The sequence below is a fragment of the Ylistrum balloti genome, unplaced genomic scaffold, assembly GCF_031769215.1.
Source record: "Ylistrum balloti isolate Yb309-2 unplaced genomic scaffold, AGI_CSIRO_Ybal_v1 Utg370748, whole genome shotgun sequence".
Taxonomy (NCBI): domain Eukaryota; kingdom Metazoa; phylum Mollusca; class Bivalvia; order Pectinida; family Pectinidae; genus Ylistrum; species Ylistrum balloti.
In genome coordinates this window covers 259,151-284,347 of record NW_026782440.1, presented here as the reverse complement: position 1 = coordinate 284,347, position 25,197 = coordinate 259,151, and the positions used below count along the sequence as shown (strand labels likewise).

Genomic DNA, 25,197 nt, shown 5'->3' with positions numbered 1-25,197 from the left:
TGCAAGGGAATGGCTGGTTGTTCACGTGACAATAAATCCAATAATGGAAACAAAAATGATAATAGATGTGTTGGCGTGACGGGATAGGCTTCTTGTATTTTTGTCGTTGAATAAGGTTAATCTAAACATTGTTCCTGTGTTGAGAAATTGAAGTTAATTATGACATTAAACCTTGTAAAAGATAATCTTATATCTAAATAGCAGGATTTGTACTCTGTCTAATGCTTAATGAACATCACCTTGATATTGTAACCGTTTTATTTTAACGAGAGCGTGATGTTAAACTGCAATAAATATTCAAGGTTCATAGAAAAACGTTTGCAGCAATCACACACTTTACATAGGCTATGGAGAAAACACTGATAACTGACTGTTGTAAGCTTCTTATCCATTTGGACGGAGTATTTACCTGATGAAGACTAGTCAAACATTCTCAAACAATGCGGTCCACTCAAGCATGATTGAGTTGTGTTTATGTACATATATTGATATGTGGTAATGTTTTATCGCGTTACATTTATGATATAAGTAAGATAATAGTAAACCTGTAACGTACTTATCACATTACATCATAAATTATTCTTTATTTTATTACAATTACGTGTAAATCGTACGAAAGTACGAAGTCCTAAGGTGACATATTATAGTTGTTGAAGGTAATGGTCTCACATCTCAGACTGTGGCGAGTGGTGTGTCTTTGACAACAAAAAATACCCGGGGTGTACACCAGTCCGGGTCCGTGCGTGGTTTTACTCTTATATATTAAGCAAATACATAAAACCTGTTCCTCGCTTATATATAGGTAATTTTTAAAAATTTTTATCAACCACAATAGATATGTGAGACAGAACCACACAACATACGCACAGATATACGATAACTTATTTCGTCCACTTTACCCCCATGCGCACATCGTGCAGACATCGTCTACACATCGCGTAACGTTGTACGATCCCACAACTGTAGTAAGTTTACCGTGGTACCACACGATTCATCAGTTAATGTTTAAATGACGGTTAATATACTAGTTGTTCTGTATTAAGTCAAGTCTTGGTATTTTATATAAAATATTTATTTTTTAACAATAGTTTGGTAAACTTTATTTCCAAATATCCGTTCAAACTATGAAAGTATGAAAACGGGTGGGTGAAATATAAGTGTGTTTGGAATAGTTGGATTTTATTTATTTTAGGCCATCTTACGTCACTTTCCGTCAGTTATGTGCCGTTCTGTGACGGTAGTACAGATCCCTCAGTATCCTGCCCTTAACAAGCCTCAGACTTACGCTGAAGTTGTTGGCCTCGATATAAGAAGATTTCATTACTTGGGATATTTCTGCCGTCTTTATAGATTATAGGCTTTATTGTGCACGTTGCTTCGGTGTACACTGCCCAGATGGGCTATATGAAGAGGTTGGTGGACTAGACAGAATAATTATAGACTGTATCTAGTGTTTTGTGAGTGTGTGAGTATGTATGTGTTTTGTAAGATGTGTTGTATATTATCTTTATATGTAGTGGAAATATATATGCTTATTATATGACGGTCTTTTCCCCGTTTTCCAATTGGCTTATTCTAAATATTCCCTTATTGCTCAAACACTATATCAACCGTTTATCAATCTAACTACTTCTTATCCAAATATAGAGACGAGGGACTTTCCGTGACGTCATAACAGCGTTCTGGGTTGATATAACAATGAAGTCAGAACAACACGATCCGATGTCATAAGTCGACAAAATGGCAGACGGGAGAAGCTCTGTTAAGATAAATGAAGAACAATTTGAAAGTTTGATGGATGAAAAAGACTCGAAACACAAGAAATGCACTAGATACAGTGAAGATATTTCGGTTATACTTAGTGGAGAAATCAAACTAACAGACTGTGAAACTTTTCGAGTGCTGAATTGGATATAGTTGTAAATTATTGTTGAAATGCTAAGGTGAAATGGAATGGTGTTGTACAGCATCATTTACATGTATTTCCTACTAACTTCGTTGAATTTCTAGCAGGATTAGATTATCCATTAACTCCAACGTTATAATGTTTTTGTTTTCCTTTTTATTGAAGTCTGGATTTTGATAGATACATTTAACGTCCATACTTTCAAAAGATCGGACACGATCATTTATAAATCGAAAATATAAGGGAAATGTCATATAAAAAAATACTTTTAGCACTAAAAAATTGTTCCATTAGTTAAAAAAAACCTGTAAACTTTGCTGTTGATACTCTTCAATGCCCTACTGAAGTTTTCAATCTAGGCAACGCATACACAGAACAGTCCGTTCTTGGTTTCGTGGGTAGTATTCTTTACATTGTATCAGAAAATGATTGTTTTATCCTTATAGAATTTTACCAGGAACAAGACACGTAAGAATGAAATGAAAATTGACGTGCTTTTGGTATGCTGTAGGCTTGGATACCTTACAATAAAGTGGCAAGAGAGTTTTTGGGTACACATCGATGATTAATGCTTCATGAAGGCGTTTTCAGCAGCTAACAAGGCACGCGATCTTTCACAAACAGGACTACGTGTTGTTATGGAATATCTATAACAGCAGAACATCACCGTACTACCGTGGCCGGTCACCAAATTTGTTTTGATTTGAGCATGGATGAAATGAAGCGACACCTGCGTCACTAGCTAAATGCTCCTAAAATGTTAGACGCATTCGCCACACAATGACAGACATATGGCAGAACTACGTAATGTGATCAATTTCATGCGTCGTAGCTATGTGGCAGGCATCAGAGGGACATATATATTAAACAAATGAGTCTGGATCTGCACCCCATTCCTTTCTCAGACAATGTACTTCAATATCGATTGGCCGATTGTCTGATTCATTTGGTCATTGTGAAGATAAGTCATTGTAAAGAAAAAAATGGTACAAAGTGTAACACATTAATTTGCGCATTTTTTCCCATTAGTAGAAGATTGCTATTTGTTATCTTCATACTAACAAAATGATCACTTTAAAGGCTAAGAGAAACAGAAAAAACTTATCTATAATGAATCATATTGATTTCTGATGCTTTGTTGACAAAGCGGTATTGACAAAGCTTTTTTAATTGTACATTGTATCTTTATGCAGGTATGGACATATTGACACTATTTCCCTAAAGAATATATGCGTATTATTTTTCTTCCAAAGGCAACGAATTTCAAACGCCTACTCATTCCAGCAGTTACAGTTAAAAGCGATGTTGAACTTGATGATATTTATTGTAATACAAATGTACATTTTCCCTATAGTCGTTGGCTCCCTGTAGCAATCTATATGCACAGATATCTGTTTGACGTTTTAATAACTGTTTTTGCGCTCGAAAAGGTATTGTTATCTCTTCATTTTCGACAGTTATAGGCTTGCAATACACATATGCTTTTCGTGTAAGCTTACACCGGAACAATGCCATACGATGGTAAATGTGAACTGACTGCAATGCATAATACCTTACCTTACAAACAGTATTACAAAGTAAACGAAACAGGAAATAAGTCATATCCAGAAATCACTTCAGGATTGTTGGTGATACTGAGGTGTTTTGATAGACCATGCTCATTATGCATTGAGCTGACGTGTTATAGCATTCACAGTCGTTGTAAATCACAGAAAGTTTAAATCATACATGATATAACCCGTTGTGTTAGTATTCCCAACGCACTTTGTCGTTTTCTGATGATAATATATTGATTTGAAAATATACTCAGTATCGACTTTGTGATTTGCCAACTGAACATATATAATTTGAATTCAAAACTTTCCGATTTCCGTGCACATAATAGTTGCATTATCCTGCACTGGATGTCTTTTATGGAAAGGTGAATCTGGTTAGCTTTATTATAGCGCTGCCATGTTGGTCGCTTCATGATTTACTCTTAGTGGTAAATCATTTAATGAAAATCTTAGTGGTAAATTGAACTTTGATCATCAACACAAATCTACTCGGAGTGAATGATGTTTTTTTAATAAATCAGCATGTCAATTCCCGTCTTACTTGAAATAAGATTATTTGAATGGATTGTTATTATGACTTCAACAACTAATATTTTTTGCTTTAGATTCAGAGTCTCTGGTCGATTGTGGTGATATATCATGTGTTGAATGTTCAGGAGTCTATAGAATTACTCCAGTGCCAGGAACGTCATTCGATGTATTTTGTGACGTGGACACATTCGGAGGTCCTTGGACTGTAAGTATTTCACAGTACCTTACGTGTTTTAAATGTATCTGGAAGTGCTTGGGCTGTAAATATCTTACAGTATTTGGAAAAACACAGATAAGGTTTTTGACTGTAAACACCAATTATTCAATAATCAACAATATTACGCAAACTGTTTATACATTATGTTTGCGATACAAATACAGACATTTCATGAAGCAGATGAAAAATATTAATATAGGATACAAACGAAGAAAGTACAAGGAGAAAAGGAAAGTGGTAAACTTACATTGAAATGATTTCGGAAGTACTCTATTAGTTTGACCGGATACACATGCACTAACAAGTGCTTTGGTGTTTTGTTTTCACAATTGAAATAAAATTTGAAGAGGGTATTCACACCTTCGAACATCCTTGAACTAAGGTATGCAATTGAAATGTACATAAAAGAATTGTGTGTGTGTGTTTGTATATGTGATTCAATATCATAACGGCTGAAAATGTGAATTCCGTAAAAGTCAGAATATGGTTTTATTGATGACTCTCTAGGTCGGTGAGTGGTTATTCCTGTTTACTCCGAGCCTTTGTTCCTAGCTCATCAAAACGTGTAATTCATCAACTCCCATTACGGGTTAGGTTTACTATTTACGATTTACGATTTAATTGCAGCTATCTTTTGCTCTTGGTGACTGCCGCCAGATGCACCCTTTCAGGTCAATGCGTTACGGTAATGTAAGATTCGGAAAAAGTTAACTGGATCATTCGAGGTTCAGTTGTACGAAGTTTATAACACAAAGTGATATAATTTCAACATGTGTGTAATCTCCAAACAACAGAAGAGTTAATTCTGACACTCCGAATATTTGTTCTCATATCACAAAAATATGATATGACATCAATTGAATGTTCGTCGACTGTTGATTAACAGACGAATGAATTCCAACTATTGCAAATAATGTTTACCTTTATTACTTAGACAATGTGTCATTTTCTATATCGTTTACACTACACTTTCATTACTACTGTCCACTAAAGCGTCCTAATATGGCGCTTGTGGAAGTCACCGATACGTAAATCAAGTACATACTAAGATATAAAATGACTTTAACGAAATGCGCCATGGACGATAAATCGAATAAAAATTAATAATGAAATATCATAACGAACAATAAACACGTATGTTAAAGTAAATGGAAAGAATTTAAGCTTTTTATCTTCACATTTATACTGATTTAAAAGCATTAAACAAAAATCAAGAAATTTAGATTATCGAGAGTACGTGTCAGAAAATGGTTATCTACTACATGTACATATTTATCTAATCATGAGTTGATTATAGTATCTACAATGTTATAAGACAATACGAAGCAATTGTCGAGCAAAATTGCTTGGGAAGTGGGTATGCATTTTATTCAATATGCATTTATAAAAGATAAGTTGGTAAGATTCACTTGACTGAGTTCAGACTGCCGGTCTACCATACCATGTCCATTAGTGGAGGGAGTTTTGTAACTTTCATCCAGCTATGGTGATCATCAATAACACCGGCAACAATACTGTCGCTAACAGCCGATTCCTACAAATATATTTACATTTATATGAATATATAGAGTTCTTGCAGATATGCAATTTATACATGTTAAAGGTTATTCAAAGACGATTTGATGGTTCGGTCAACTTTACTCGAAACTGGGAAGATTACAAGCGTGGATTCGGAACTCCTTACGGCGAATATTGGTTGGGTGAGCATGGACGATTACATGGCACTGTTAAAAGAACTGATATGGCTTTTGTTTGATGAGACTGGAATGAAGATGTAGATGTATTAAAAACTGATACATATATATATATATATATTAATATGTAAGTCATATAATCACAAAGTGTTTGACAATATGCTGCATTCTGAAGCGTTTTAAGTAGTCTTTCCTGCTACATTCATGATCGTTTGATTTTGATTTATGATACTAGATCACAACGATTGTCACATAACTAACTCGTCTGTGACTATTCTTTTCCAATCATACAACATTAGGACTAGAGTATATTTATAGCCTTCTTGCCTTGGACCAAATGCTCACTGTATACTTAGAAGGATGGAATGGAACAATGGGATACGCAACCTATCGTAGATTTATCATTGGAAGCGAAGCTGACAACTATCAGCTGACTATTGGTGGTTTCGATGGCGATGTAGGTGAGTTGCATTGTTTTTAACTGTCCGAATGACAAGAAGACTAACGAAAAGAATCATGGCCGTGATATTTGGACAGGACTGTCAAATTTGATCAAATGAGTGATGTTGGCTCATTTTCACGGTCACAGAAAAGCCTTAAAATATTTAAACTGGCACTATATGTTACACATTGTTAAAATTATGCAGAAATACGTTTAGCATATAAGTACATTATTTCCAGTGTAATATACAATATGACCTGTTCCGCTGTAGGCGGAAGTTTCATGTTTTCTCTGGGATTGCTTCATTGTGCCATGTAAATTGTGACAATGCATCGACAAAAATATTATATATATATAAGTATAATATGTTAATATGTTTAAATCACGTAATGGGATAATCTTACAGCTGTTTCCTTTTCTTATGAAATTGACGATTTACTTGCCCGGTATGTTGTAATATCCTGCATCAAACCCTTACGATGTACTGTCAGTAAAATACCCTTGATGCATATAAGATTTATGAAACTTGTCAGGAATTTTTCATTTAACAGGCATCACTTACCACTTTCGGTAAAATAAAACATGTTCAGCTCTTGCGATCAATTTTATATGAATGTAAACTACACCATTGAACTTATGTATTTATTAAGATATTATTTTGGTGATCGTGAATTAGTTTTTCTTAAACCGTTATCATTATTTCAGGCGATAAATTCACTCAACATAGCGGTCATTATTTCTCCACCTTCGACCGAGACAACGATCAAAACAGAAATCGCCATTGTGCCGAATTTGGTGGTGGGGGTTGGTGGTACAGAAATTGCTACGGTGCCAACCTAAATGGTGTTTACCTCGAAGACAATGGGACTGATGTACGATATTCTATGAACTGGGAATATTTCTACCCCGAAAGACGTCAAGCACCGTTGCGAAACTGTACCTTGATGGTAAAAAGGAAATAATGACTGACGAAAAATCAAGATGGCAGATATATTTTCATTCCATAGTTCGAAGTTGATGAACGAGACGCTGTACCTACATATGCCACGCAGCGTGAAGTAATAACGAATATTTATTATACTGTGAGAAGTACTTTGACTTGGAGCTACTTTAAAACACAAGGCCAACTTTATAATAATAACAGTGTTCCACTGAACATTGATAAAAAGTGTTGAAGATATTGAAAACAAGATTTGTTTTTATAATTTCATGAAAAAATCCTTCAACTTGGTATATAACGTTAATGGTTTCTTTACAACAAATCATATGATAATACATATAGTTCTGAAATTTCGGTGACGTATTGCTGTAACAATGTTTTTTTAGAATAAACATAACGCATTTTAGGCCTCAGTCTGTTGTATCAGCCTTCAGAAAGTTTACGTTGATATGTACAGTAATACTTTGATGTATTTTCGTTGTTCAGCAATTTTGTTGTACCAGAATATCCTGAAAACCATTTATGGCAGCCTCGCAAATTCTTTGATGTTTCCACGTATACCAAAAGGAAAGCGCCATAGCAACGATATGTGTGCGCTTCCCACTTTGGACCCTTCATTTTTTAAGAAAAAAGTGCACTTCAAGCGCGGGCTTTGTCGTAAGCAAGCTAAACGTTTAATCGTTTTATCCATAATTTCAGACTTAATCTTTATATATAACTTTAAATTATTTCGGTGAATTTAACATTTTGCACTAATTTCACTGATTTGATAAATGTAAAATGTATCCAAAATGTCAAAGGTAGCCGTTGATAGCCTTCTTCTATAAAGATTTTTTATTATTGTGCATGTGAAAGATTATATCTCACATTTATACTTACAAATGTATGTTTCATAATCGTGTATAGCCTTTCAGTACTTTCTTATGATTGTCCGCTGGGTTTATTCGTCGCTATCAACCAGCGTCAATTTGATGTGTAATCTCCTTGAAGCAATGAACAATACAGACCAAACACCGTATAAGTTGAATAAAGTGTCTTAGCTAAGGATACGCCAAGTTCCGCACATTTCCATAACACCACTATTTTTTTCTTTAATGTCGCCGATCACAGGTGCACACCGTCCCCAAAAGTCAGTCCAATGTTATAAATATTTCATATTTCAAGAACGAAAAACCTAATAAATTTTAAAATTTCTGAAACAAAGTGTATTTTTCCTTTTTTCAAGATCTCACAATTTGAGTGAATAAATTACAATTTCATTTTTGTGCGCTACGTTGAAATTTGTATCGGTCAACTCGCCGAAATAAACAGGAACGTTTAATATACGTCTATGATATAAACCAATAAAAATGAATTCGTTAAAAGTGCAAGTTTTTTTTTAGATTCTGAAATATCAGTTTTATAAAGAAGGGTCAACTGAACAAACAGACAATATGATTAACTATTTAATGCACTGTATAAACAATATTACTACATCCTCGATGTGGAAATCATTAAAATTTTCATGCCGAGCAGATTTATCATATCAATTAGTGATTAATGACGCCGTTGTGATAATATATAAACAACATTTAAAAATATGCCTGTTCACACGAGGGGATGGTAGACTACAACAGTGTTCGAAGTCAACTAATTGTTTTTATTTTCGCGTTTTCGTGCTGATATATTGTTGATATATTGACTCTTGCACAGCCAAAAGCTACACATTGACCTCTTTTTGTACTCGCTAATATACTTAATCATACTAAGTATTACAGCAGTCCTGTCCTGTCTATTGCTTACCCAATCATTTTGAAATTATCTGCAATAGAAAGCTGTGTAAAAAATAAACGTGAACGGGAGCTTTGACATTAAGATATCAGAAATTTGCAATTCAACATTTCTCAAAAGTAGCTGCATTAGTTACGCCTGGTACTTATATGAATGACATTTCTTACCTACCAGCTTCGTACTTTTAAAGCAATCGTGTTAGCAAAATTAAAAACAAAAATCACTTCCTTTACGCTGAACCACTACCTAGCTTCTGCTTTAAACACATTATCTAGGTAATGTTTTTGCGCAAGGGAAGAACATTGTTTTAAAAGTTGAGGGCTTGTGTTGTTGAAAATGGATGTGAGCCACATACTAAGGTGATGTGAACAATTACAAAATTTGGTGATTTTGTATCGATCTAATTTGTTCCTATATAACGTATGTATCTTACTAAGAGGTGAGTGATAAAATAAGCAAGCTCCAGTAGTATTAAATCCATATACAGTACATCCTCCCGCTGATTATGTTATACTTGCTTGAAAATACGTTTACGAGAAATCTTTGCTAAGGCCTAATTCGAACAAAACATAAGGTTAAGAAGAGGTGTAACTCGAATTAGCAAGTTTTACACCGCGATATAAAACTGCATCACTTGTATCGTGTAGTGAGTAGCAAGCGATTGTTTGTTTAGAGTTTTAATTCGAGTAACGTCATATGACGTTTGACCCCCAGACTTGACAAAATCACTAAAATTTGGAGGTTTAGCAGAATTCAAATTGGCGACCGATGGAGTGAATGTCGGACATTTGAGTATAAAATAAAAGTTCTGCCCCGGTTTATTTTCCCATGCAGGTGTAAATAGATAAGATAAAACAAGCCAGCATGCAAGCGGTGAAAGATAATGAAATGTACAATCTGCTGTCGCTGACTGTATCGACGATACCAGGTTAAGTATACCGTGAAACATGTTCTTTTTCTGACGAAATTTATATCTTAAAAGTCCTAATCTCAAACTAATTGCAACAACAAGTATCTAAAATATTTGTTTACTTATTTCTTTTGATCAAAACAAGAAAAATTTTACCTGAAAGCAAACTTTAGAATTTGTTTTGGCTTTCTCTGACCTCACTCATACAAAAAAAAAACAATAAAAAAACAATGATTAAGAAAGCATTCCTTCAAAACATACAAACGTCAACATAATCATGATTTGCTTCAAAAACAAATTCAATAAAACAAGGGCAAAATGATAACAAAAGACAGATCTACACGCAAACTCATGCAAAATACAAGGAAAATAAGACCAAGTGTTCTGGAAATGCACGCGTCTTCTGTTCCAGCGACGACACCTGGCATGTAAATCTTGGTCAATGCAAGTAAATAATGTCATGTTCTAAAATGAGAACAAGGTATACAACAACGGAACAAACAGGCCAGCAAACTAATGAGCACCAAACACGTCCTGCGTCATATCGCATAAAGAAATATTTTTCAATGAGATCACTATGACGACCGTAAAATGTTCCCATAATTTTCATTCACCTGCATCATTTGGATCTTTGTGTTACTAGTTTATCCATAAGTTAACAAATGGGAACAGGCCCATGAATAATGAATCAACTGCGACATGTTAACACCATGGTTTGGAATGTTAGCTTTTTGTTATCCAGAAATGGAAAATTCACAATAGAGAAATCAAAATCATCACGACTATTATGCAGCTTGATGGAAAGCTTTCCAAGTTGGTTTCGTTGCATTATAAGGTTGAGATAAGCGGTCTTTGATTTCCAATTCTGGTAGGTTTTACAGACGTATTCAAGAATTTTCTTGTTCTTTAAAGAGAAGACATCATCAATATATGTGATAGTGAAATTAAACGACTTTGCAACATCTTTGCGACATGTTTTTTTCAATCAATTCAGCTTCGTATGAAAACAAAAATAGATCAGTGAACAGATGAGTTTTGTTAATTCCGATATGTATGTGAATAGTCTGTTGGAAGATCTTACCACCAAACTCGACGAAGATACTGTCAACTTCTTTGATTCTGTCGTCTTATTTACGAAATACACTTTAATATAGTTTATAGCCAGGTCATTTAAATTTAGAGTTATTTTTAGTAATTATTTTTCCTAGAAACAACACTCTTTATTGTGAACACATACATGTAAACCAGTTGCACTTAGAGAATATGCATGAAAAAATACTTCTGATATGAGAACGTTTTGTTTGATAAGAATAATATTTAAGTGGTAACCCATTTTTTCGGTTTTTATTGGTCATGTCTTCAGGTATTCAAATGTCTCTCGGATGATTTTACACAATTGAGAATCACTTGTTGCGTTCTTAAAATCAATTTTGCCTCGAGAATTTGTGGTCCTATTCAAAATTTGTCCCTGCAGGAACTGATAATGACATCTATGTTAGATAATATTAAATGAAATGAAATAACAGATGCCAATGTATGAGCAAAAGAAAAATGTAAATGGAATTTCCTGGAAAGGTACAGGAGGATTAAAATCAGATGCTACACGGCGAACTAATTAACATAAAACGCGCCCGACCTATTATTGTACAATACAATAGAATATATAGAGTATTATGACGACAGAAAGCCTAACAAGCAATCTTCATCATCCTGCATCACTCGAAAACCTGTGTTGTAAGTTTGCCTTTTGCCGACATCTTGCACGGAAACGTGACACCTGGAGCAAGCTCTTGAATATCGAATGCACTGCGATACGTAAACAAAATGGTTTGAAATGGTGAAATGTTCCTGTCAAGAAATAAATTGACAATTCATAATAAGGATATGGGACATTGCCAGCCAGAAATTTTGTCATTAAGTAATACAGTCCAATCATGTGATTGTAATAAACCCGAATCGTACAATAAAAGCAAGGATCAACAGATCATTCTCCTAGGCCTTACCTAACAACTAAAAAGATGCTGATGCTGCTAACGTAATGATTCAACATTAAAGAAGCGAGAAAATTTCATGCATTTGTAATCGGACGTGTTCCTGGTAAATACTATTAAAATCGATCTGTCTTGCTATTGCGTATAACACACACAGTTATAACATATTGACCTCATTGTGACATACTGACCACTACTCATCACCAGTGATTCTTGTGTACTTCGAAATCAGAACTGCCTTTCCTGATATCCTGACATAGGAAGGGACAATGCGTGACGGTGTTATTATTTCTATGCTAAATCAACGGGTCGCATCATATTCCAGCACACTAGAACTACTTTGAAGCTGGGATATCGATGATGACTATAGATATATATTATAGAGACGATTTAGATATAATTTTTTAAAAGAGGGATCACATTAATTCGGATCAATGAAAGAATTTTCGATTTATGTAAGACAAGAAACATGATTAAGATATATTTATTTATGCTAAAGGATATATAACAACTATTGTGACGCCGAAAGATGAAGCGCAAGGTTTTCCAGGTGTTTGTACTATTAAGGCTGTGTTTATTATTTTCCTTCCAATCCACGAAGACGTCCTACTACAAGTTAGAAACTCCATACACTGGCACGACACAGTTGAACACCACGACTGTACGATCGGCAATAGAATGTTCGGTGATTTGTTCCAGCCCAAATTGTGTATCTTTCTTATTCGATACAACAACAAAAGTGTGTACTACGTACGGAAATTTCAGTCATGGCGAGACCGTAAACGGAACATCGAGTTTGAGGACGTCTAAATTGGCAAGATCAGGTTAGTGCAATTATGTTATGAGTGAGTGATTGTGTATGAGAAGTAGACATGGAGGGTAGGTAAATCTACATTGACTCCATTTCAGGGATAGAAGGTAAGAGAAGTCACCGAGTAGAAAGCGTTGATTCACTTCTCTGACGCCGATATACAACACTAGTGATTCAGACTAGAGACTGGTCAAGCCCTTGCATAGTAAGCAATGCTTTAACAAATGATACAAATTTGTTTAAAAGAAATAGAAAAATCGCTAAAACAACATTTATCTAAAATAGGAATTGAAAGCAGAATTCGTGATTTGATAGATAATAGAAATCGAAAAAGCATCAATGATCTCTGAGATGAATCTAAAATTTAAACATAAAAAACAAGAACCACTGTCATGAGATAATAATAGTGTACATTGGTGGAGCAATAGTTCATTGGTGAAGATTCGAGGTGTGTAGTTAAACCCTGGCGTTCGAGTTTCTCATGATTGCGTCTTTAGGCTAGTTATGTTACGCCATTTTTTCCTAGTATGTGACGGTCCACTTGTATTACGATGTTCTTGGAGGTAGCCACTCACAAACTTATAGACCCTGTCTCGAAATGAATCTGACTGTAATAAACCCAGAGACTTAACAAACAAATGAAACGTCTTGGCGTGATAGAATAGATTTTTTTCTCACTGAATACGATTGGTATAAACATATATCTTGCATTGAGGAACTACATAGTATCTCTTCGTACATGACATTGTAGTTGATGAGGACTAAAAGAGACATTAAATCACAACTATATTATTTTGATTTTAGGTAATTTCTGTTGGTGGATTTACATTCTATAAAATGTTTTATTTATCAGGCTTATATCTTACAAATTTGCTATGGTGTTAAATGGTGGTGCGAAAAAGCAATATTTGTTCAACGTTCATTCTAAAATCAATGGATAAGTAAATAAGTAGATAGACAAACTGTTGCGACGTAAAACGTGTCTTAAACACAATTCGACTAATCGGGTAGCACGGGTCATCGCTCGATACAAGCACGTGCCTATCAGAGACAGTAAGCATTACAAGTACATTCTACTTTATGTGATCGTTATCTGTTGACGTGTTTAACGCAGCCGCTCTTTATGCTAACAAATGATCGTAATCAACGCCAGAAAATGTGTATCTATGAATAAATATGTTCATTTCCGATGTTTTTTGTTGTTGACATTATTGATACAGTATTTTATAGTACCATGTGGTTTTCATGCAGGCATGAGCATATTGACACAATCTCCTCCCAGAAGAATATACACGTAATTATTTTTATGTAAGCAACAATGCGATCTGATGATAACAGCATAGTGCAAACATCAAACAATTAATTTTGTAAAAGTATAGAATTGTCGAAATATCTAATGTTTATATGTGAATAATGATATCTAAATAAGTGAAGCTGAAAATAATACATCAATATAGAAGTTACAAATTAGTGGTTAAAATGAACAAAAACATTGTATTGGGAAGTGGATTGTTTTATATCTATAACAGCCGAGAAAAATAGAATTTAATATTTTTAAAACTGATTTCAATATATGTATTCAGTTTTCACCTTTAAAATTATCCCTTATGCCTTATCAAAGCTATAAATATACATTTTCCCCAAATCAGTTGCAAATGGTTTTGTGTAGTGATCTCCACGAGCAGATGACTATCACGTGTTTGAAGTCAAATCGATTCATTCTTTATGATAAAAGACATGTCAACCGCAGAACCAGATCCTGTCCCCTTGCCACAGCAAGAAACTGAGCCTTGTTCGCGTTGTATTCAGGCAGTGAGGGCGTTCCCAAGATACATCTACATGCTGAATCAGCCCGCAAAGATTACCTTTATCATGACCATCTAAAAATACTCTCATACCCCTCTATTTTGGGACCCTTTAACGGACCACTAAAGTGGGTTTCTGCTCTGCGAAATCATGTGGATATTTCCTTCTGCTTGTATTTTGCCCTTGTTTAATTGATTATGAGTTTAGAATATGACTATGTAGATATGTTGTTTGTATTTGTTGTTGTTTCTTGAACTTGAAGCTTTGGACTTAAACACCGACTAGCTTCCGTTTAATGCAGAGTTATACTTATAGAACTACCATCACTATCATCCACAAACAATCTCATAGTCGATAGTCGATTCGAATATGGATTGATAAATACACGTAAACGACAAGTGTGTAGTATGCCATAAAGATTTATTTCTACGTGTAAACTATGTTTCTATAGTTTAACTAATGCTTGCTGGTTATAAAACAGTTCAGCAGATTTTCGGTGAAATGGATAACGTGTTTTTGTGCGAACGAACGATATTGTGATATTTCCTTGTTTTGTTGTCAGATATGGACGATTTTCGTGAATTCTGTACCTTTATATCTTCTTGTCACATACTTATAAAAATGAGAAGTAATCTACTTCTTTGTGTGCATTCGAGTTTAGATTATAATTCTGTCTACATACTGGTGTTTTTTTTGGTCCCCCCCCATATATATGTACAGATTTACTGTTTTTTATCAGCGAGCAAAGTGCTTGAACGAATGAAGAATTAAACGGAGTGGAAATTTACTGACTGTCCATCACACAGCTATATACCCACATTGATGGGACAAGGGGCTTTTACATCAGCCGCTTACATCTCGAGCTATTCCTACACTGAAATCAACAGAGTAGCTTTTATATCAAGCGATATGATAAATACAATGATTTCAATTTCCAAATTGTAACTTTTGCAATTTTGAAAGTAACAATCCTGCATTCCGGACCTATGGAGTCAACACGCCTCTGATGATTCGATATATTCAGGGACTTGTTCTCAATATAGCAGTTTTCTTGCAGGATATCGGCAGCTTAGAGACAAACTCTCAACGCAAGGTTTAGTAAGATGCAAGTGGATGAATCTGATCTCATTGGGAAATATTCTACTTCCTTGCATGCAGTTGAACGTTTTGCTGCTCATATTTACCTTGTTCTCATTCGAAAACGTCGCATTATTTATGCAGATTGATCAAGATTTTCATGGGAAGTGTCAACAATGAAACAGAGGTCGCTAACTCTTTCCGAACATATGGACCGTTTGTCCCTTTAAGTCATGTAATCATTTCATTTGTTCATATTTTGCCCTAGGTTTTCTCGATTATGAGTTAAGATTACGTTGACATGTCGGTATCTTCCTTGTTAGTTTTGTCATTATCAAGAGAGCATTAAAATGAAGAAAAATATTTAGAAAATTATTTAATATCCCAGGTATAACTTCCTCTTATGAAACCAGCGGCTACAATTCGTACACCCTAACTGCAGGGCAATGAGAGAAATGACAAGTAATAACCCTTGTGACTATTGAAATGTTCTTGTGGTACGTGTAGAGATACAGGAAAATTTCCTTTGAATGGGTTTGTTTACACTTTAATTAATAACTTGTTATATACACTTGAACACACTTAAATATATACGAGTCCTGTTAATGATGTAGTAATATAATCAGATATGTTTATGTTCATGCTTAGGAATTTATAGAATGCTTTGAAAAATGTACAGATTTACGGAAATTCCCTATAGGTCTAGATAGATCGATTTACAAATGTTCGCGCGTGTCTGGTTTCGTCATAACAGGTTTGCAGAATAATGTGTGTGAATTATGAAATCAATAGAAAACAAGAATAATAAAGTAATACAATTATCATCCCATCATACATTCTAGTAAACAGCACGTATATATATATATATATATATATATATATATATATATATTATGAATAAACGATCAAGTGACCTTGCAGTTCCAGATTTCCGATGCACTATATTTAAATGGTTTACTGGGAGTATTCTCACCAATTTCACTTGGCATGAAAGACAACCGGATAGATATATTGATACTTACAATAGTTATAACAATAAATAGTATGATGTTTTAAAAGTAACAGAACAGTCAGATTTTTTTTTTCAATTTGGACGGAATGTCTCATTAATGTGCAGCTTAATATTTAAACAACATATTACGAGTGATTTGTAGTTTTTCGAAAATTTCACCGCGCGAATTTTGTCTTGAAACTCCCTTCCCGAACGGATTTCTATTGAACGTTTTTTGCCATTTATTTCAGAATCTCTCGTCGATTGTGGTGATTTATCATGTTTTGAATGTTCAGGAGTGTATAGAATTACTCCAGTACCAGGGACGTCGTTCGATGTGTATTGTGACACGGAAACATCCGGAGGTCCTTGGACTGTAAGTGTTTCATAATATGTATGATAACTACCAATACATTCCGAAGTATATAGACTGTGAATGTCTTTAAGTATGGGAAATAGACACGTATATGATTTGATGTAGTTCCATGTTACACATGTAGTAAATATACTTTCAGAAGGAGATGTAAATTCCATTTTACACATATTGGAAATATACTTTCAGAAGGAGATGTAAATTCCATTTTACACATATTGGAAATATACTTTCAGAAGGAGATGTAAATTCCATTTTACACATATTGGAAATATACTTTCAGAAGGAGATGTAAATTCCATTTTACACATATTGGAAATATACTTTCAGAAGGAGATGTAAATTCCATTTTACACATATTGGAAATATACTTTCAGAAGGAGATGTAAATTCCATTTTACACATATTGGAAATATACTTTCAGAAGGAGATGTAAATTCCATTTTACACATATTGGAAATATACTTTCAGGAGATGTAAATTCCATTTTACACATATTGGAAATATACTTTCAGAAGGAGATGTAAATTCCATTTTACACATATTGGAAATATACTTTCAGAAGGAGATGTAAATTCCATTTTACACATATTGGAAATATACTTTCAGAAGGAGATGTAAATTCCATTTTACACATATTGGAAATATACTTTCAGAAGGAGATGTAAATTCCATGTTCCATATACAGTCCAATTATGATAGCCTTTGTTATGAGCCAAATTAAATTCGTTCATTCCGACTTTTAGTTCTTGACTCATGATAACTCCGGTTACAGGTACATAAAAGTTAAATATGAACGAATGAAAAACTACTTATCACCTTAATTACAATTAACTCTTAGCATTTGCACTGTTGTCATTTAAGTTGATTTGTGATGGAAAGGCAAAGAAAATCGACTCATTACAAGTTACATGTACTATACCAAGTACAACCATGTGTGTAATCTCAACGAAGTCCAATAATGATTTCATATACGGAATGATTGAAATTCTTCAGAAAACATCAAACCAGTGTAAAAATAAACCTATCATGAGGAATCAACTTTAAGTTACAAGAGTTGGTTCTAGCAGTTTATTTACATACATAAAAAAACCTTTAGATATGGAATGTTTTTGAATACCCGTCTACTGCTAGTGAACAGAGAGTTTCAATTGTTGTGATAATTCATTCCTTAAGACTATCAAAATGAATATTAATGGAAACCGGATCAGAAAAATATTTATATGTAGTATTAAAGAAACAATATGAATTGCATTTAATGAGGAAGACTATATTTATGTATTATAGCTTCACAAATAGTAAATTTAAAGACGAGAAAAAGTAGATTCCTACAAATATATTTACATGTATATATATATAGAGAGAGTTCTTGCAGATATGCAATTTATACATGTTAAAGGTTATTCAAAGACGATTTGATGGTTCGGTCAACTTTACTCGAAACTGGGAAGACTACAAGCGTGGATTCGGAACTCCTTACGGCGAATACTGGTTGGGTGAGCATGAACGCTAAAACGTCAGTGTGAAATGTTCTGACACATTATTTAGTATGATGAAAGTAGTTTAAAGAGTTTGAAGAATACTTTATAAGAGTTAATATACATGAATATATTAGTCATAAAGAGAGATTGAAATTATAGTATATTTTTCAGCTTTTCGAAAGAGAAATGACCTACGGTCGAGTGTGCAATTACTGATTGGTCTGTTGCTATCCTTTTTCATTAACACAACATTAGGTCTAGAGTATATTCATAGCCTTCTTACCCTGGACCAAAGGCTGAATGTGAAGTTAGAAGGATGGGACGGGACAGTTAGAACCGCAGCTTATCGTAAATTTATCATTGAAAGCGAATCTGATTTGTATCAGCTGACTATTGATGGCTTCACTGGTGATGTCGGTGAGTGTCTTTGTTTTCTTCACCTTCATGTATGTCAGGAAAGCTGTTGACGATGCGCAGCGTCCATTGTCAGTCAATCCATCCTCGCGGCTTCATTCTTTAATCTCTAAATGGTAAATTGTTTACAGTAAAAATGCTTGGCCAGTGTAAAGTTTCATGGTTTTTTTTCGAATGAAAGACCCAGATCCACTTGGTAGCTCAAAATGAAAATATGTTTTGAAATCTTGTAACGATTTCTTCGCAATAACCAGGCGACTCATATTTGGAAAGTAGAATACTGAATTGTAAAGCAATGATGAATTTTCTCATAAATTTGTGATGTTTACAGAAATACAATGTATTAAAAACCAGTGAATGACTGCTTGGTAACCATAAGACTTTTGTTCCGGATTTTTAAACAGGACCAAGCTAGGTTTTACGATTACAAATTATTTAAACGAGTGATTTCACATGTGTGTCCATTTCATATGATATTAATTTATTTCAGTGAAGGTCAAGTATGCTATTAGAAGCCAAATTAATTTGATGTTTTGTCAATCAGATAACTTTAAATGACATCAATTGTTCTACATTACAAACCTCCTCAGAGACTCGATAAAATAAACCCCTTCTCTCTTACTCACTTTTGAGTCAAAACTCCTAAAATCACCTGTGTACCAGTTCCTGCTACCCTGGATTGATATTCATCACGCTATTACTTTGGTAATCATACATTCTCATTTTTGTTGTTTGTATTTTGAGCCTGATCTGGATATCACTTTTTTTCTCTTTGTTTTATTTCAGATGATCAACTCACACAACATAACCGACAGCGTTTCTCTACCTACGACAGAGATAATGATCTAAGAACAGGGGGAAGTTGTGCCGACAGTGGCAGAGGAGGCTGGTGGTACAAAAATTGCTACACTGCCAACTTAAACGGTGTTTACGCCTTTGACAAAGGAATCGATGTGTCGTATTCTATGCATTGGCTATATTTCTACCCCTACAGATCCCAAATACCTTTGCGAAACTGTTCCATGATGATAAAAAGGAAACGAAATTGACGAAAACTCAAAGGAATAGATACATTGTGATACCAATGTTTGTAATGTCGCCAGTTTTGTGATTTGATATCGCGGCCTGAAACGTCACGAAGATATAAAAAATATCTATGTGTTGACGTCAGCATTATTCTAGAGAAAGATATATCATTTTCCAGCGCAGTGAAAAGGTGATTAATAGCTTAAAGTACTATATAAGCATTACTTTCGCAGATTCGGTACGTAAACATTTTATCTGATTTCTATGTTCTTATATATTTTGTATTGTGTCGATGTACAAACATAAAGAAATATATTAACTGAAGTTTGTTGTGGTCTTTGTGCAGTTGCCGTTTTTAATGTAAAGAAACGAGATTGACTCCTGATATATTGTACTTGTTTGATTGTACAGGCTTGATGCCGGTCCGAAATCCGTCATTTTTAAGGAACGAGATTGACTCCTGATATATTGTACTTGTTTGATTGTACAGGCTTGATGCCGGTCCGAAATCCGTCATTTTTAAGGAACGAGATTGACTCCTGATATATTGTTTGATTGTACAGGCTTGATGCCGGTCCGAAATCCGTCATTTTTAAGGAACGAGATTGACTCCTGATATATTGTACTTGTTTGATTGTACAGGCTTGATGCCGGTCCGAAATCCGTCATTTTTAAGGAACGAGATTGACTCCTGATATATTGTTTGATTGTACAGAATGCCGGTCCGAAATCCGTCATTTTTAAGGAACGAGATTGACTCCTGATATATTGTACTTGTTTGATTGTACAGGTTTGATGCCGGTCCGAAATCCGTCATTTTTAAGGAACGAGATTGACTCCTGATATATTGTACTTGTTTGATTGTACAGGCTTGATGCCGGTCCGAAATCCGTCATTTTTAAGGAACGAGATTGACTCCTGATATATTGTACAGGTTTGATGCCGGTTCGAAATCCGTCATTTTTAAGGAATATATTGTACGAGATTGACTCCTGATATATTGTTTGATTGTACAGGCTTGATGCCGGTCCGAAATCCGTCATTTTTAAGGAACGAGATTGACTCCTGATATATTGTTTGATTATACAGGTTTGATGCCGGTCCGAAATCCGTCATTCTTAAGAAACGAGATTGACTCCTGATATATTGTTTGATTGTACAGGCTTGATGCCGGTCCGAAATCCGTCATTTTTAAGGAACGAGATTGACTCCTGATATATTGTACTTGTTTGATTGTACAGGCTTGATGCAAATCCGTCATTTTTAAGATGCCGGTCCGAAATCCGTCATTTTTAAGGAACGAGATTGACTCCTGATATATTGTTTGATTGTACAGGCTTGATGCCGGTCCGAAATCCGTCATTTTTAAGGAACGAGATTGACTCCTGATATATTGTTTGATTATACAGGCTTGATGCCGGTCCTAAATCCGTTATTTTTAAGGAACGAGATTGACTACTGATATATTGTACATGTTTGATTATACAGGCTTGATGCCGGTCCGAAATCCGTCATTTTTAAGGAACGAGATTGACTCCTGATATATTGTTTGATTGTACAGGCTTGATGCCGGTCCGAAATCCGTCATTTTTAAGGAACGAGATTGACTCCTGATATATTGTTTGATTGTACAGGCTTGATGCCGGTCCGAAATCCGTCATTTTTAAGGAACGAGATTGACTCCTGATATATTGTACTTGTTTGATTGTACAGGTTTGATGCCGGTCCGAAATCCGTCATTTTTAAGGAACGAGATTGACTCCTGATATATTGTTTGATTGTACAGGCTTGATTATACAGGCTTGATGCCGGTCCGAAATTCGTCATTTTTAAGGAACGAGATTGACTCCCGATATATTGTTTGATAGTACAGGCTTGATGCCGGTCCGAAATCCGTCATTTTTAAGGAACGAGATTGACTCCTGATATATTGTTTGATTGTTGATGCCGGTCCGAAATCCGTCAGGCTTGATGCCGGTCCGAAATCCGTCATTTTTAAGGAACGAGATTGACTCCTGATATATTGTACTTGTTTGATTGTACAGGCTTGATGCCGGTCCGAAATCCGTCATTTTTAAGGAACGAGATTGACTCCTGATATATTGTTTGATTATACAGGCTTGATGCCGGTCCGAAATCCGTCATTTTTAAGGAACGAGATTGACTCCTGATATATTGTACTTGTTTGATTGTACAGGCTTGATGCCGGTCCGAAATCCGTCATTTTTAAGGAACGAGATTGACTCCTGATATATTGTACAGGTTTGATGCCGGTCCGAAATCCGTCATTTTTAAGGAACGAGATTGACTCCTGATATATTGTACTTGTTTGATTGTACAGGCTTGATGCCGGTCCGAAATCCGTCATTTTTAAGGAACGAGATTGACTCCTGATATATTGTACTTGTTTGATTGTACAGGTTTGATGTCGGTCCTAAATCCGTCATTTTTAAGGAACGAGATTGACTCCTGATATATTGTACTTGTTTGATTGTACAGGCTTGATGCCGGTCCTAAATCCGTCATTTTTAAGGAACAGGCTTGATATATTGCCGATTCGTCATTTTTAAGGAACGAGATTGACTCCTGATATATTGTTTGATTGATTTTTAAGGAACGAGATTGACAGGCTTGATGCCGGTCCGAAATCCGTCATTTTTAAGGAACGAGATCAGGCTTGATGCCGGTCATTTTTAAGGAACGAGATTGACTCCTGATATATTGTTTGATTGTACAGGCTTGATGCCGGTCCGAAATCCGTCATTTTTAAGGAACGAGATTGACTCCTGATATATTGTTTGATTGTACAGGCTTGATGCCGGTCGGAAATCCGTCATTTTTAAGGAACGAGATTGACTCCTGATATATTGCACTTGTTTGATTGTACAGGCTTGATGCCGGTCCTAAATCCGTCATTTTTAAGGAACGAGATTGACTCCTGATATATTTGATTGTACAGGCTTGATGCCGGTCCGAAATCCGTTTTTTAAGGATTGACTATAGGTATTGTTTGATTGTACAGGTTTGATGCCGGTCCGAAATCCGTCATTTTTAAGGAACGAGATTGACTCCTGATATATTGTTTGATTGTACAGGCTTGATGCCGGTCCTAAATCCGTCATTTTTAAGGAACGAGATTGACTCCTGATATATTGTACTTGTTTGATTGTACAGGCTTGATGCCGGTCCGAAATCCGTCATTTTTAAGGAACGAGATTGACTCCTGATATATTGTACTTGTTTGATTGACAGGTTTGATGCCGGTCCGAAATCCGTCATTTTTAAGGAACTCCGTCATATTTTACTTGAACGATGATTGACTCCGAGATTGACTCCTGATATATTGTATTGTTTGATTGTACAGGCTTGATGCCGGTCCGAAATCCGTCATTTTTAAGGAACGAGATTGACTCCTGATATATTGTTTGATTGTACAGGCTTGATGCCGGTCCGAAATCCGTCATTTTTAACAGGATGCCGGTCCGAAATCCGTCATTTTTAAGGAACGAGATTGACTCCTGATATATTGTACTTGTTTGTATTGAGGTCTTACCTTTAATAATACACAGGACACGCGATTGTTAAATATCAAATAATTACAACAACAACAAAAAAGAGAAACTAGATTTGTTCTTAAGAAGTTTTGCTCCGGAAAGGTAACATTTGATGTCCATTTCTCTACTACTATCGAACGAAATGGGTAAAGGCTAGTATAAATTACTGATACATTAGGTGTTGGTAGAAATAATACATATCAGATAATTGTAGCAGATCGACACCGTATAACGAAAGAACGAATTGACAGATCATTATCACAATTAAGACTTATTATAATCAAAATCCGTCTTCATAGACCTGAGCCATGGACGACGACGACGCCGACTATGCCGATAGTAGTGGCTATGTTGTTACGTAGATTTACATGGCTGGTGTCGTCGATGAAGCTGAAGACCCTTTCTCTTTCGTAATACCCGGTCTTATTCTCCTTGTACTGTTTCAGAAATCTCCATATAAATCTTTCTTTAGTTCATATTTTGTCCTGGTTTTATTGAATTTGAGTTTATTATATGATGGTGTATTTTATGTGTTGCTTTCCAACATAGATATATGAGGGCGAGAAAAGTCGATTTATTTGTGATTAGAAATGCCTCTGGTAAATATCACTATTTCATATTAAAATCGATTTGTTGCTATTGTGTATAAAAAACGACAGCAGGACTTTATTGTGACATACTTACTACTCATCTTTGTAGCGGTTTGATACTGTTTAATTGTTTTGATTCATTAATATGTAAGAAGTAATTTGTAAACATCTATTGTGACGCCAAAAGATGAAGCGCAAGGTTTTCCAGGTGTTTGTACTATTAAGGCTGTGTTTATTACTTTCCTTCCAATCCACGAAGACGTCCTACTACAAATTAGAAACTCCTTACACTGGCACGACACAGTTGAACACCACGACTGTACGATCGGCAATAGAATGTTCAGTGATTTGTTCCAGCCCAAATTGTGTATCTTTCTTATTCGATACAACAACAAAAGTGTGTTCTACGTACGGAAATGTCAGTCATGACGAGACCGGAAACGGAACAACGAGCGTGAGGAAGTCCAAAATGGCGAAATCCGGTTAGTCCTGAAGGTTATGTATGAGATTGTGTGTGTGTTTGGGGGTGAGGGTGTGTGTGTGTGTGTGTTTGGTGAGGGTGTGAGTGTGGGTATGTGTGTGTGTGTGTGTGTGTGTGTGTGTGTGTGTGTGTGTGTGTGTGTGTGTGTGTGTGTGTGTGTGTGGTGAGGGTATGTGTGCGTATGTGTGTGTGGAGGAGGAGATATGGAGTTTAAAAGATATGCTGACTGCAGTGGGGGGACAGAAGGTAAGAATCACCGAGTAAAAAGCTTCAACTGAATTCTCTAACTTAGAAAGCCAAGTAATAACATACACAGGGCGTCGTACCTCAGAGGTATGTAGTAATGTCAATGTCCTTGTAAAATTACACAACGTTACGCGATGTGCACACAATATCTTACAAGATGTCTTTCTGTCTAGGCAATAAAATTTCTTAAATCCCTTACAGTCAGAAAGGAAACTTTATTTTCATTTCTTCTGCATTATTTGCATGTTCCTTTCATTTTGTAAACAAAACAGATGCTGTGTTTGTTACACGGGAGATTTGTACAAAATTTTAATTTATTCCTCTCTTATTCTGGATTTGCAGACTTTAAAATATTTATTTGTCAAGATTTTATAACATTTACCTTAACGA

General features: G+C 35.2%; 2 protein-coding genes across 2 annotated transcripts; both read left to right on the top strand.

Moving 5' to 3' along the window:
• The first annotated feature begins 3,414 nt into the window (after positions 1 to 3,414).
• On the top strand, positions 3,415 to 7,308 carry LOC132558045 (fibroleukin-like). The gene is made up of 5 exons (XM_060222569.1): positions 3,415 to 3,427; positions 4,068 to 4,198; positions 5,814 to 5,931; positions 6,261 to 6,365; positions 7,052 to 7,308. The coding sequence occupies exons 1-5, from the start codon at positions 3,415 to 3,417 to the stop codon at positions 7,306 to 7,308; spliced, it is 624 nt and encodes a 207-aa protein (XP_060078552.1).
• Positions 7,309 to 12,829: 5,521 nt separating this feature from the next.
• LOC132558044 (angiopoietin-related protein 7-like) lies at positions 12,830 to 20,393 on the top strand. Its single transcript, XM_060222568.1, has 6 exons — positions 12,830 to 12,836; positions 16,894 to 17,018; positions 18,415 to 18,511; positions 18,668 to 18,913; positions 19,697 to 19,868; positions 20,348 to 20,393. Exons 1-6 carry the CDS (start codon positions 12,830 to 12,832, stop codon positions 20,391 to 20,393), a joined length of 693 nt encoding a protein of 230 aa, XP_060078551.1.
• The last annotated feature ends 4,804 nt before the right edge of the window (positions 20,394 to 25,197 follow it).